Source organism: Hyaena hyaena, unplaced genomic scaffold (assembly GCF_003009895.1).
Source record: "Hyaena hyaena isolate Hyena2069 unplaced genomic scaffold, ASM300989v1 scaffold_5, whole genome shotgun sequence".
NCBI classification, from domain to species: domain Eukaryota; kingdom Metazoa; phylum Chordata; class Mammalia; order Carnivora; family Hyaenidae; genus Hyaena; species Hyaena hyaena.
This window is the reverse complement of record NW_024080637.1, coordinates 7,673,676-7,688,086: the sequence shown is the minus strand read 5'-3', so window position 1 is coordinate 7,688,086 and position 14,411 is coordinate 7,673,676. Positions and strand designations below refer to the sequence as shown.

Below are 14,411 nucleotides of genomic sequence, written 5' to 3'. Positions count from 1 at the left end.
CTCAGTCGGTGAAGCATCTGACTCTCTTGGTTTTGGCTCAGGTCATGATGACACAGTTTGTGAATTCAAGCCTCGTGTCGGACTCTGTGTTGCCGGCCCAGAACCTGCTTGGGATTCTTTCTCCCTCTCTCTCTCTGCCCTTCCCTGACTTGCACTTGATCTCTCTCAAAATAAATAAATAAACTTAAAAAAAAATACACTTAAAAAAAAAAAAAGAATAGGCAGGCCTTCTTATCCTCTGGGACATAGTAATCACTGAATAATAAATATTTGTTGAGTGAATGACCATCTGACCTCTGTTTGAGTTGTCTCTTGTGTTTTATTGAAATTGTCAGATTTCTTGTATTCCCCACTATTAGCTCCAAAAGGATTAAAATAATACTTCACTCATCCCTGTATTTTCAGTGGCTAGTGATGAGTGAAGGATTGAGAGAATTTATTTTTTTCAAAGTACAACAGAAATAGATAAAATCTTCCATTCAGTTAACAGTTGGAATAGGGTGGTTTCATTACATGTAAATCATGTAAGTCACTATTACGGTAAAGAGACTGTATCTTCAGATATCTTCATCAAGTAGTTTGTATTCTGCATGATCTACTTCTATGCTGAATTTTTCTGGATGTATTCTAACCTAGTTTGTTTTCTAGGAGGAGGCATCTCCCTACTCTTTGGTCAACATCTGCCTGAATGTCCTGATTGCTAACCTAGAGAAATTGTGTTCTGAAAGATCTGATGGAACATTGTGCCTTCCTGAGCATTGGAGTTTCCCTCAGGAAGTAGCTGATCAATTCCTTGAGGTGATGACATGGCAAGGTAATGATAATGCTCCTTTATTTTTATTTAATTTTTTTAAGTTTATTTCTTTATTTTGAGAGAGAGAGAGAGAGTGAGGGAGCACTCTTGGGTGAGTGACCGGGGGAAGGGGCAGAGAGAGAGGATCCCAAGCCCACGTGGGGCTCAGTCCCATGAACTGTAAGATCACGACCTGAGCTGAAATCAAGAGTTGGACACTTAACCAACTGAGTCATCCAGGCATCACTATTTAAATTTTTTTGATAAGGCTTCTTTATATTATACTCTTATAGCATTTTACTATTTGAAGAGTGCTCTCATCCAATTCCTGTTTTACTACTCACCACAACTGGATGGGAAATAGGGAAATAATTTCTATTTTATTTGTGTGGAGATTCAAATCCCAGAGTCTTTCTGGAATCCCTTAAGGAAAATTTGTCTTGCTTTTAGGTTTATCCTGCTATTAGCTTTAGCTTAGCAGAATAAAGACAGTGCAGAACTAAACCAAATTTCCATTCTCTGTTTGCTGTCTGGCTTTGGAAGTGCTGTTCCTATAGTCTTGTCTCCCACTCTTTTCATTGTGAATATGATACTTAAGAAAATTTTTCCTTTACCTTCTATTGTAGTGAGGCTTTCAAAACCTTACCAAAAGCTGTTACTTTACTTCTTTTAAAAATATTTTTTAATGTTTTATTTATTTCTGAGAAAGAGACAGGCAGCGTGAGCAGGGGAGGGTCAGAGAGAGAGGGAGACACAGAATCAGAAGCAGGCTCCAGGCTCTGAGCTGTCAGCACAGAGCCTGAACCCACAAACCATGAGATCATGACCTGAGCCGAAGTCGGACACTTAACCGACTGAGCCACCCAGGCGCCCCTGTTATTTTACTTTTTGATTACAGCCATCCTGGTGGATATGAAGTATTTATTGTGGTTTTGTTGCATTTTCCTAATGAGTAATGATGTTGAACATTTTAAATGATGTTTAATTTATCATGTTACAGTTTATTTTAAGTTTATTTACTTATTTTGAGAGACACAGTGCAAGTGGGGGAGGCATAGAGAGGGAGAGAGGGAGAATCTCAAGCAGGTTCCATACTATCTGTGCAGAGCTCAATGTAGGGCTTGAACTCACAACCGTGAGATCATGACCTGAGCTGAAATCAAGAGTCAGACACTTAACCAACTGAACCACTCAGGCGTTTCCACTTTTTTTCTGTTAAGTTTATCAGTTTTTTCTTTTTAAAAAATTAAAAAAAAATTTTTTTTTAATGTTTTATTTATTTCTGAGAGAGAGAGACAGCATGAGCAGGGGCGGGTCAGAGAGAGAGGGAGACACAGAATCTGAAGCAGGCTCCGGGCTCTGAGCTGGCAGTCAGCACAGAGCTCAATGCGGGGGCTAGAACCCACTGTGAGATGATGACCTGAGCTGAAGTCGGATGCTTAACCGACAGAGCCACCCAGGTGCCCTGAAAAATCTTTAAAGTATTTTTATTTATTTTTGAGACAAAGAGAGACAAAGCCTGAGAGGAGGAGGGCAGAGGGAGAGGGAGACAAATCAGGCTCCAGCCTCTGAGCTGGCAGCACAGAGCCCGATGCAGGGCTCGAACCCACGAACGTGAGATCATGCATGACCTGAGCTGAGGTCAGAGGCTTAACCAACTGAGCCACCGAGGCGCCCCTATCAGTTTTTTCTTAATATAAAGACATTTTTGTAACAAATTATTCAGATGTATTTCACATACTGTATAAATCACCTACTTAATGTGTACAGTTCAGTGTTGTTATTTTTTTTTTTAATGTTTTATTTATTTCTGAAAGAGAGAGAGAGACAGTGTGAACAGGGGAGGGTCAGAGGGAGGAGGAGATACAGAATCTGAAACAGGCTCCAGGCTCTGAGTTGGCTGTCAGCACAGAGCCTGACGTGGGGCTTGAACCCACGAACTGTGAGATCATGACCTGAGCTGAAGTCGGACGCTTAACCGACTGAGCCACCCAGGCGCCCTGAATGTTGTTATTTTTGTTTTTAGTATATTCACAGATTTGGATGGCTGTCATCATAGTCAATTTTAGGACATTTTTTGTCACCTCAGAAAGAAATTCCTTAGCCAGTCCTAACTCACAGACTTTCTATCTCTATAGGTTTTTCTTTTCCTGAACATTTAATATAAATCAAATTATTTAATATGTGGCCTTTTATGTCTGGCTTTTATTCAGTGTCATATTGTCAAGGTTCATTCATGCTGCAGCATTAGTCACTACTTCATTTCTGTGGCTGTATAATACTCTATTGTGTGACTATACCACATTTTATTTGTTTATCAGCTGATGGACATTTGGATTGTTTCTACTTTTTGGCTACAATGAATAATGCTACTTATAAACATTCATGTGCACATTTCTATGTGGACATGTGTTTTCATTTCTCTTGGGTGTATCCCTAGGAGTAGAATTGCTGGGTCAAATAGTAACTTTGTTTAGTTTTTTGAGGAATTTGCAAATTGTTTTCCAAAGTGGCTGTACCAGTTTACTTTTCTATCAGCAACACACAATTCTCCTTTCTCCACAACCTCACCAAAAGCTGTTATTTTACTTTTTTTGATTATAGCCGTCATGTGGATGTGAAATATTTATTGTGGTCTTGTTGCATTTCCCTAATAAGTAATGATGTTGAGCATCTTTTTACATACTTACTGGTCATTTGTATATCTCTGGAGAAATGTGTATTCGCATCCTTTGCCTAGTTCTTTCTTTTTCTTTTTATTTCTTTTTTATTTTTATTTATTCTTTTTAAAAAATGTATTTTTTTTTTTAGTTTACATCCAAGTTAGTTAGCATATAGTGCAACAATGATTTCAGGAGTAGATTCCTTAATGTTCCTTTAGCCCATCCTCTCTGTTTATTCTCTATATTATGTCTCTTATGTTTTGTCCCCTTCCTGTTTTTATATTATTTTTGCTTCCTTTCCTTTATGTTCGTCTGTTTTTATCTTAAATTCCTCATGTGAGTGAAGTCATATATTTGTCTTTCTCTGACTAATTTTGCTTAGCAGAATACCCTCTAGTTCCATCCATATAGTTACAGACGGCAAGATTTCATTCTTTGTAATTGCTGAGTACTTTCTATTTTTTAATGTTTATTTATTTTTGAGAGAGAGGGAGGGACAGAGAGAGAGGAAGAAATAGAGAATCCCAAGCAGGCACAACACTGTCAGCACAGCGCTCCAGAAAATTTTAAAACATGATCACCATGATAAATCTAGTTATCATCTGTTACCATACAAAGGTTTTACAGTATTATCAACTATAGCGTCCGACTTTCGCTTAGGTCATCATCTCGCGGTTCGTGGGTTCGAGCCCCACGTTGGGCTCTGTGCTGACTGCCAGCTCAGAGCCTGGAGCCTGTTTCAGAGTCTGTGACTCCCTCTCTCTCTGACCCTCCCCTGCTCACGCTGTCTTTCTCTCTCTCCTAGAAATAAATAAAACATTAAAAAAATATATATTTTACAATATTATCAACTATATTCCCTGTACTGTACATTATATCCCAATATCTTATTTTCTTGATACAAGTCCCTTATCAGTTACATGGTTTGCAATTATTTTCTTCCAGTTTCTGAATTCTCTTTTCACTTTCCTGATAGTGTCCTTTGACTTACGGTTTTAATTTTTTTAATGTTTATTTCTGAGAGAGAGAGAGAGAGATGGAGTGTGAATGAGGGAAGGGGCAAAGAGAGGGAAATACAGAATCCAAAGCAGGCTCCATGTTCTGAGCTGTCAGTGCAGAGCCCGATGTGGGGCTCCAACTCACAAGCTGCAAGATCATGACCTGAGCCACCCAGGTGGCCCACAAATGGTTTTAATTTTCATGAAATCCAGTTTATCTATTCTTTTGTGGCTTATGCTTTTGGTATCATATCTAAAAATTCATTGCCTAATCCAAGGTCCTAAAGATTTATACCTGTATTTTCTTCTTCTAAGAGAGTTAGTTTTTTTCACTCCCACACTCTTAGGTTTTTGGTCCATTTTGAGTTTATTTTTATATATGGCATGAAGTGTAAGAGTCCAGCTTCATGTTTTGCATGTGCCTGTATAGTTGTCTCTATTAATTTTTACTGTTTGTTGAAAAATCTATTATTGAATGCTCTTGGCACCCTTTTAAAAAAATCAGATGACCACAGAGGCATGGGTTTATTTCTTTTTTTTTTTTTTTTTTTTTAAATGTTTTATTTATTTCTAGTAGAGAGAGACAGCGTGAGCAGGGGAGGGTCAGAGAGAGAGGGAGTCACAGACCNGTTGGGCTCTGTGCTGACTGCCAGCTCAGAGCCTGGAGCCTGTTTCAGAGTCTGTGACTCCCTCTCTCTCTGACCCTCCCCTGCTCACGCTGTCTTTCTCTCTCTCCTAGAAATAAATAAAACATTAAAAAAATATATATTTTACAATATTATCAACTATATTCCCTGTACTGTACATTATATCCCAATATCTTATTTTCTTGATACAAGTCCCTTATCAGTTACATGGTTTGCAATTATTTTCTTCCAGTTTCTGAATTCTCTTTTCACTTTCCTGATAGTGTCCTTTGACTTACGGTTTTAATTTTTTTAATGTTTATTTCTGAGAGAGAGAGAGAGAGATGGAGTGTGAATGAGGGAAGGGGCAAAGAGAGGGAAATACAGAATCCAAAGCAGGCTCCATGTTCTGAGCTGTCAGTGCAGAGCCCGATGTGGGGCTCCAACTCACAAGCTGCAAGATCATGACCTGAGCCACCCAGGTGGCCCACAAATGGTTTTAATTTTCATGAAATCCAGTTTATCTATTCTTTTGTGGCTTATGCTTTTGGTATCATATCTAAAAATTCATTGCCTAATCCAAGGTCCTAAAGATTTATACCTGTATTTTCTTCTTCTAAGAGAGTTAGTTTTTTTCACTCCCACACTCTTAGGTTTTTGGTCCATTTTGAGTTTATTTTTATATATGGCATGAAGTGTAAGAGTCCAGCTTCATGTTTTGCATGTGCCTGTATAGTTGTCTCTATTAATTTTTACTGTTTGTTGAAAAATCTATTATTGAATGCTCTTGGCACCCTTTTAAAAAAATCAGATGACCACAGAGGCATGGGTTTATTTCTTTTTTTTTTTTTTTTTTTTTAAATGTTTTATTTATTTCTAGTAGAGAGAGACAGCGTGAGCAGGGGAGGGTCAGAGAGAGAGGGAGTCACAGACCGAAACAGGCTCCAGGCTCTGAGCTGGCAGTCAGCACAGAACCCGACGCGGGGCTCGAACCCACGAACCGCGAGATCATGACCTAAGCGAAAGTCGGACGCTTAACCGACTAAGCCACCCAGGCGCCCCAACATGGGTTTATTTCTTTCATTTCTGTTCTGTCCTTTTGTCTGTATGACCCTATCTTGATTACTGTTGCTTTGTAGTAAATTTTGAAATTTGAAAGTGAGACTTCTCTTTTGGCTATTCTGGGTTCTTTATATTTCCATATGAATTTTAGTCAATTTCTACAAGAATCCAGCTGGAATTTGAATAAGGATTGCATCAAATATGTAGATCAGTTTAGAGAGCATTGCCATCTTAACAGCATTAAGTCTTCTGGTGATGAACATGTTTTTTTACTTCATATTTATTTCTGTTTACTTAGATCATCTTTAATTATTTTCTAATGCTTTGCCATCTTAACAATTTGAAATCTTTTATTAATGAATTTGGGTTAACTTTCTGTTAAACTAGACTTGAATTTCTTTGAACACTGTTTTCTAGTTTATGCATATAAGTTTACACATTTTTTGTTAAATTTATTTCTAAGTATTTTATTCTTTTGATATTATGTGGAATTGCTTTCTTTTTTTTTTTTAATGTTTATTTATTTTTGAGAGAGAGAAAGAGGGAGACACAATCTGAAGCAGTCTCCATGCTGTGAGCTGTCAGCACAGTCAGACACAGGGCTCGAACCTACAAGCCTTGAGATCGTGACCTGAGCCGAAGTTTGTTGCTTAACCAACTGAGCCACCCAGGCGCCCCATGGAATTATTTTCTTAATTTCATTTTTGTTATTTTTATGTATTTATATTTATTTATTTGTATTTATTTATTTTTTGAGAGGAAGAGGGAGGGTGGCAGAGAAGAAGAGAGAAGGGGCAGACCTGGGGATCATGACCTGAGCCAAATCCAAGAGTCAGACACTTAACTGACTGAGTCACCCAGATGCCCCTTAAATTTCATTTTTGGATTGTTCATTTTTAGTGTACAGAAATACAGTTGATTTTTTTTTTTTTTAATGTACAAGACTAGAGAAACTAAATAAACCTCAGTATATTCAACCTAAGCAATTATCAACTCGTGGCCAATCTTGCATCATCCACACATATACCTACCCTTGTCCTGCCCCCAGGTATTTTGAAGTAAATCCTAGGTATTATGTCATTTTCAATTGTAAATGTAATTGGGGAGTGAGGCTTGTAAAATATATATACATAACCATAATTTTAATTTCATACTTAAAATTTTAATGTTTTTTAATGTCAGATATATAGGAAGTGTTCATTCTGACTGAGTGTCTTACAACTTTTAAAAACCTTTGTTTGAATTAGTATCTAGGTGAGGTCCATGTATTATGATCAGTTGATAGGCTTTTTAGGCCTCTTTTGATTTATAGGCTTTCTATCTATTTCATATTATTTTGCAATATATATGTTACGGGTGTATGTATCTCTATCTTTGTGTGTGTTTTTAAGACTTTATTTTTTATTAAAAAAATGTTTTTTTAACGTTTTATTTATTTTTGATAGAGAGAGGCAGCATGAGCAGGGGAGGGTCAGAGAGAGAGGGAGACACAGAATCCAAAACAGGCTCCAGGCTCTGAGCTAGCTGTCAGCACAGGGCCCGACGTGGGGCTCGAACCCATGAACTGTGAGATCATGACCTGAGCTGAAGTCGGATGCTTAACCGACTGAGTCACCCAGGTGCCCCAAGACTTTATTTTTTAGAGCAGTTTTAGGTTTACAACCAAACTGAGGAGGGTACACAGATGCATAGCCTCCCGTATTGTGGTATCACTAATCAGAATGATACTTTTTTTTTTTCAAACCAAGGCTGACCCTACATTTGACCCCTAATAATCACCCAGTCCGTGCTTTACTTTAGGGTTCAATCTTGGTGTTGTGTATCCTGTGGGTTTGGACAAAAGACATACCCATCGTTATATCATAAAGAATATTTTCACTGTTAAAAATCCTCGGTTCTCTGCCTGTTCATATCTTCCTCCCAAGCCTGGCAATCAGTGATCTTTATATTGTCCCCATAGTTCTGCATATTTGGAATCCTGTGGTATGTAGCCTTTTCATATTGGCCTCTTTCACTCAGTAATATACATTTCACTCCATGTTTTTTATAGCTCAATAGCTCATGTCTTTTTAGTGCTGAATAATAGTCCATTGTCTGGATGTGCCACTGTTCATTTACCTACTGAAGAATGTCTTGCTTCCAAGTTTTGGCAGTTATTGAATAAAGCTGCTATAAGCATCTCTGTGCAGGTCTTTGTGTGGACATAAGTTTTCATCTCCTTTGGGTAAGTAACAAGGAATGTGATTGCTAGATCATATGGTAAGGATGCATTTAGTTTTGTAAGACTGACAAACTTTTCCAGAATGGCTTTTGTACCATTTGCATTCCACCAGCAGTGTATGAGAGCTCCTGTTGCTTCACATCCTGTCCAACTTTTGATGTTATCAGTGTTCTGGGTTTTGGCCATTCTAATAGGTGTGTAGTGCTGTCCCGTTGTTGTCTTACTTTGCATTGGAGCATTTTCTATGCTTATTTGCCATCTATATATCCTCTTTGGTGAGGTCTTTTAAGGTCTTTGATTCATTTTTTAGTTGGAATGTTTGTTTTCTTATTATGCATTCTTTTTTTTAATGTTTAATTTTGAGAGAGTGAGCACACCCATCTGAGTGGGGGAGGGGCAGAAAGGGAGACAAAGGCTCCACCCTGACAGCAGCAAGTCCCACGGTGGGGTTCGAACTCTTGAAACATGAGATCATGACCTCATGATGTTGGATGCTCAAACAACTGAGCCAGCCAGACGCCTCATGAGTTCTTTATATTTTTTGGATAAGTCATTTATCCGGTATACCTTTTGCAATCATTTTCTCCCAGTCTGGCTTGTCTTTTAATTCTTTTGATACTCTCTTTCACAGAACATATGATTTTAATTTTATTTTATTATACTTTTAAATGTTTATTTTTGGGTGAAAGAGAGTGAGTGTGAATGGGGCAGATAGCAAGGGGTCAGAGGATCTGAAGCAGGCATTGGCATTGAACGTAGAGAGTCCAATGTGGGGCTTGAACTCACGAAACATGAGATTATGACCTGAGCCAGAGTTGGACTCTCAACTGACTGAGTCCCGTGATTTTAATTTTAATGAAGTCTGGCTTATCAATAATTTTTTTCATGGATTGTGTCTTTGGTATTGTATCTAAAAAGGCATTACTATACCCGTAGGTTTTCTCCTGTACATTCTACGAATTTTATAGTTTTGTATTTTACATTTAGCTGTACGATTTATTTTTGAGTTAAAAGTTTTTAATGCTTTTTATTTTAATGTCTGAGCAAGGTAGTGAGGGAGAAGGACAGAGAATCCCAAGCAGGCTCTGAACTGGCAGTATAGAGCTTGAATTCACAAACCCTAAGGTCATGACCTGACTCATAATCCAGAATTAGATGCTCACTGACTAAGCCACCCAGGCGCCCCTGTCTTGAGTTAATTTTTGTGAAATGTGTTCGTTAGGTTTGTGTCTAGATTCGTGTTTTTTTTGTTTTTGTTTTTTCATGTGGATGTCCATTTGTTCCAACATTATTTGTTGAAGCAACTATATATTTGACATTGAATTGCTTTGGTTCTTTGAGTCAAAGATCAGTTCACTATATTTATGTGGGTCTGTTTCTGGGCTCTCTCTTCTGTTCCGTTAATTTCTTTATTCTTTCACCAGTACCACACTGTCTTGATTACTATAGCTTTATAGTGAATCGTGAAGTTAGGTAGTGCCAGCTCTCCAGCTTTGTTCTTTTCTTTCAATATTATGTTGGCTATTCTGGGTCTTTTGCCTTTCCATATAAACTTTATTTCTTTTTTTTTCTTTCATAGTTTATTGTCAAGTTGGAGTCCATACAAAACCCAGTGCTCATCCCAACCAGTGCCCCCCTCGATGCCCATCATCTCCCTCTCTCCCCCCACCCCATCAGCCCTCAGTTTGTTTTCAGTATTCAAGAGTCTCTCATGGTTTGCCTCCCTTCCTCTCCCCAACTATTTTCCCCTTCTCCTCCCCCATGGTCCTCCGTTAAGTTCCTCCTAATCCTCCTATACGTGCAAACATATGATATTTGTCCTTCTCTGCCTGACTTATTTTGCTCAGCATAACACCCTCAAGTTCCATCCGTGTTGCTACACATGGCCAGATTTCATTGTTTCTCATTGCCATGTAGTATTCCATGGTATAGATACCACATCTTCTTGATCCATTCGTCCATTGATGGACACTTAGGCTCTTTCCATGTTTTAGTTATTGTTGAGAGTGCTGCTATGAACAAACTTTATTTCTTTATTAAAGGAATTTTTTTTGATGTTTATTTTATTTTTGAGAGAGAGAGATAGACATGAGCAGGACATGATCTCTCATGGACCGTGAGATCATGACCTGAGCCGAAGTCGGACGCTTAACCAACTGAGCCACTCAGGCACCCCTCCATATGTTTTTTTTTATAAGTGTATTGTTTAGGGGTGCCTGGGTAGCTCAGTCGGTTAAGCGTCCGACTTCAGCTCAGGTCATGATCTCACGGTTCGTGGGTTCGAGCCCCACGTCAAGCTCTGTGCTGACAGCTAGCTCAGAGCCTGGAGCCTGTTTCAGATTCTGTGTCTCCCTCTTTCCCTGCTCATGGCTGTCTGTTTCTCTCTCTCTCTCAGAAATAAACAAAAATTTTTTAAAAAGTGTGTTGTTTACTCTGTTTGGAGATTTTACAGTTACATTATTATTATTTTAATGTTTATTTACTTATTTTAAAAGAGAGAGAGCATCCGTCCATGTGAACAGAGAAGGGGCAGAAAGAAGAAGAGAAAGAATCCCAAGCAGGCTTCACACTGTCAGTGGGGACCCAGATGGAGGACTCTATATCAGGAAATCATAAGATCACCACCTGAGCTGAAATCAAGAGTCAGACACTTAACCGACTGAGCCACCCAGGCGCCCCTATTTAATTTAAAAAAAAAAAAAAAATTATGGTAGTTTTTTTTTTCTGTATCATTTCCCCATAATCTGGATTTTTCCATTGTTTGACAGTGCTGTGATTTTGACTGTTCCTTTGATCTCTGTAGTCCCCGTAAATTGAAAGTTAGAGGTAGAGGCTTGATCAGATTCAAGTTTGATGGTTTTGGTTGTGCCTTGTACTTCCGTAAGGGGGTTAATTAAGTCTGGTTGTCTGGTTGGTTTTGTGATTTTGGTGGTCATAGATGGTAATTGCCTACATCCATTAAATCATCAGAATTCTTGTACCTTTGACTTTTAGTATTAGTTACTCTTGTCCTTTCTGACTTTAGAGTATTTCACTTTTCTGTTTTTCTCTTTTATTCTTGGTTACTCTGCTGTAGTTTCCTTAGGAACACTCTGTAGATCTGTAGGTAATTCTGTAATTTTGTAATTTTTTTGTTTTGGTTAGCTACCACTTAGTCTCTGATTCCCCAGAATTCTCAGCACAGTACTTTTATTTTAAGCTCCATAACCACATATCCAGGATGCTTCATGGGTATACTGTGTTTCTTCTCTGAGCTGCTCAGTCATAATAATTTTTTGGTTTTCTTCCTTCCCTAGGGGCTGCTGCTGACCCGTTTCCTTATCCAGCTCCCCTTGAAAGACAGTACAAATTAAAGTTTAAGAGTTCTGGCTCTGGTGCCAGACTGTTTAGGTTTGTATACTGTCATGACTATTAGATATGTTTTCTTGGGCCATTTACTTAACTTTCCTATGCCTCAACTCATCTGTAAAACATGGCTAATAATCATCCCTACCTCATTGGGTTTTATGAGGATTTGGAGAGTTAATATATCTAAAATGTTTAGAACATTCAGCGCCTGTTAATTGCTATTATGACTATTATTCCGCATTCTACTGACCTTAAATGTAGATGTTTTTGTTACTTTGTCCTTGCTCCTTCTCTTCTAAAATTCCCATTTCATCCATTCCCACAGTTTTAATTATTGTCGTTGAGCCAGTTAATTTCAAGTGCTTACCCTTCAGGTTTAAAATCTGTAGAATTTAGCACGCCGGCTGATCTTTTGGGGAATCCTGAAGGTCTAACCTATTCAGATCCATTTGGTTGTGGTGTAGAATTCTTTTTATACATTGTTGGATTCAGTTTGCTGATATTTTGTTAAGGATTATATTATACTGTCTATGGCCATACCACCCTGAACGCGCCCAATCTGATCTTAGAAGCTAAGCAGGGTCGGCCTGGTTAGTACTTGGATGGGAGGATTATATTATACCATAATTCTTCCATAATTTCAGAGGATAGAAGCAGAGGACGTACTTTCTAACTCATTCTTCAAGGCCAGCATTACTCTAGGAGCAAAACCACACAGATGTTATAAAGGAAAACTACTGACAAATCTCACATGAACACAGATGTAAAAATCCTCAGCTACTCAGATCTGTGTTAAGTTGGGCTGTGAGGGCTGGTTCTTATATCTCCCAACTCAGTTTTGGAAAATGGATATGCGTGGGGAAGTGGTGTGACCTTGGGTGGAGCAACTCTTTTCAGCTCATGTAGTCCCCATAGATGAGGGCTGTTAGCTGGTGGCACTCCCTACAGATCTAGTAGATCCTTTTGTTCCTAAAAAGGTGTCATATTGCAGCATCTACTACACTACCATTTTCCCCCATCTCTAAAATGACCATCAACCTATTTGTTCAGTGACATTTTTCATTTTTTCTCTCCTTGGTACTATTGAAACATTTTCTACCTTCAAATATATATCTCAGACATTGTTTTCCTCTTACCTCCTATCAAAGATACCTTTCTCTTTCCTCTCCTCTGACCTCATACGCACTCTCTTCACCTCCACTTTTGCCCCTTGGCAAGCTCTGCCACACAGCAAACAGTCCTCTTAAGCTTTAATCAGATCTGGACATTTCCTCTGTCACTGTGGAAAGGCTTTTCCTTGTACTTAGGATAAAAATGTCAGTTTCTTGCCCTGGTCTACAAGATTGACTCTTATTGCCTCTGGCTCTAACCTGTCAGATGCTGATACCCCTCATCAACTGTTCAGCCATACTGGTTTCCTCTTATTTCACGGAAAAGCCAACCTGTTTCCTATATCAGGACTTCAGCTTTTTCTTCCATCTAGAATGACAGCTACTACCTTCATCTTTCACATCCTTCAGGTCTCAGCTTAAACACCACTTCCTCAAACTCCTCAGAGAGAGAGGTTTCTTGTTTTCCTTCTTCATTTCCTTACTCTATCATGTCCTTGGTTGTTTCCTTTAAAATTATCACTTTGTTTATTTGTTTGTTTGTTTGTTTATAGTGAGCAAGTGTGAGCGGGGAAGGGACAGAGTTGGGGAGAGAGAATCCCAAGAATGCTTTGTGCTATCAGCAGAGAGCCCAGTGTCATCTCAAGAAGTGTGAGACAATGATTAGAGCTGAGATCCAACAGTCAGATACTTAACCGACTGAGCCACCCAGGTGCCCATTACTACATTAAAAAAAATTTTTTTTAATTTAAATTTGAGTTATTTGGGGCACTTGGGTGGCTCAGTCGGTTAAGTGGCTGACTTCGGCTTAGGTCATGATCTCATTCATAGTTCAGGAGTTGGAGCCCCGCGTCAGGCTTTGTGCTGACAGCCTGGAGCCTGCTTCAGATTCTGTGTTTCCCTCTCTCTCCCCTTCCCTGTTCATGCTCTGTCTCTCTGTCTTTCAAAAAAAAAAAAAAGTTTAAAAAAGTAAAAAAATTTGAATTTGAGATATTTAAAATATACAGTGGAATATTAGTTTCAGATATACAAGATAGTGATTAAACACTTACTTAAAACACCCAGTGCTCATCACAAGTACTCCTTTATCCTCAGCATCTGTTTTAACCCATCTTCCCGCCCACCTCCGCTCTGGTAATAATCATCAGTCTGTTCTTTGTAGCAAGAGTCTGTTTCTTGGTTTGCTCTTCTCTCTCCCTTTTTTCCCCCTTGGTTTGTTTTGTTTCTTAAATTCCACATAGGAGTAAAATCATATGGTATTTGTCTTTCTGTGACTTATTTCCATTAGCATAATACCCTTTAGGTTCATCCATGTTGCTGCAGATGGCAAGATTTCATTCTTCTTTATGGCTGAATAGTATTTCATTGTGTGTTATATATACGCATACCACATCTTCTTTTCTCCCTCTCCCCATCATTTTGATAGACACTTAGGCTGTTTCCATAATTTTGCTATTATATGTAATGCTTCTTTAAACATCCCTTTGAATTAGTATTTTTGTATTCTTTGGATAAATGCCAAGTAGTGTTATTATTTGATTGTTGGATAGTTCTATTTTTAATTCATTCAATACATTTTAAAAAAATCTTT

At 38.4% G+C, this 14,411-nt stretch overlaps 1 protein-coding gene across 1 annotated transcript in view; it reads left to right on the top strand.

Annotated features, from left to right (window-relative positions):
• The window catches only part of ZYG11A (zyg-11 family member A, cell cycle regulator), an 88,869-nt gene that overhangs the window by 9,620 nt on the left and 64,838 nt on the right, over positions 1-14,411 (top strand). The window contains exon 2 of the mRNA XM_039238122.1: positions 649-814. Coding sequence (XP_039094053.1) covers positions 649-814 — 166 coding nt within the window. The remainder of the gene's footprint in view (positions 1-648; positions 815-14,411) is intronic.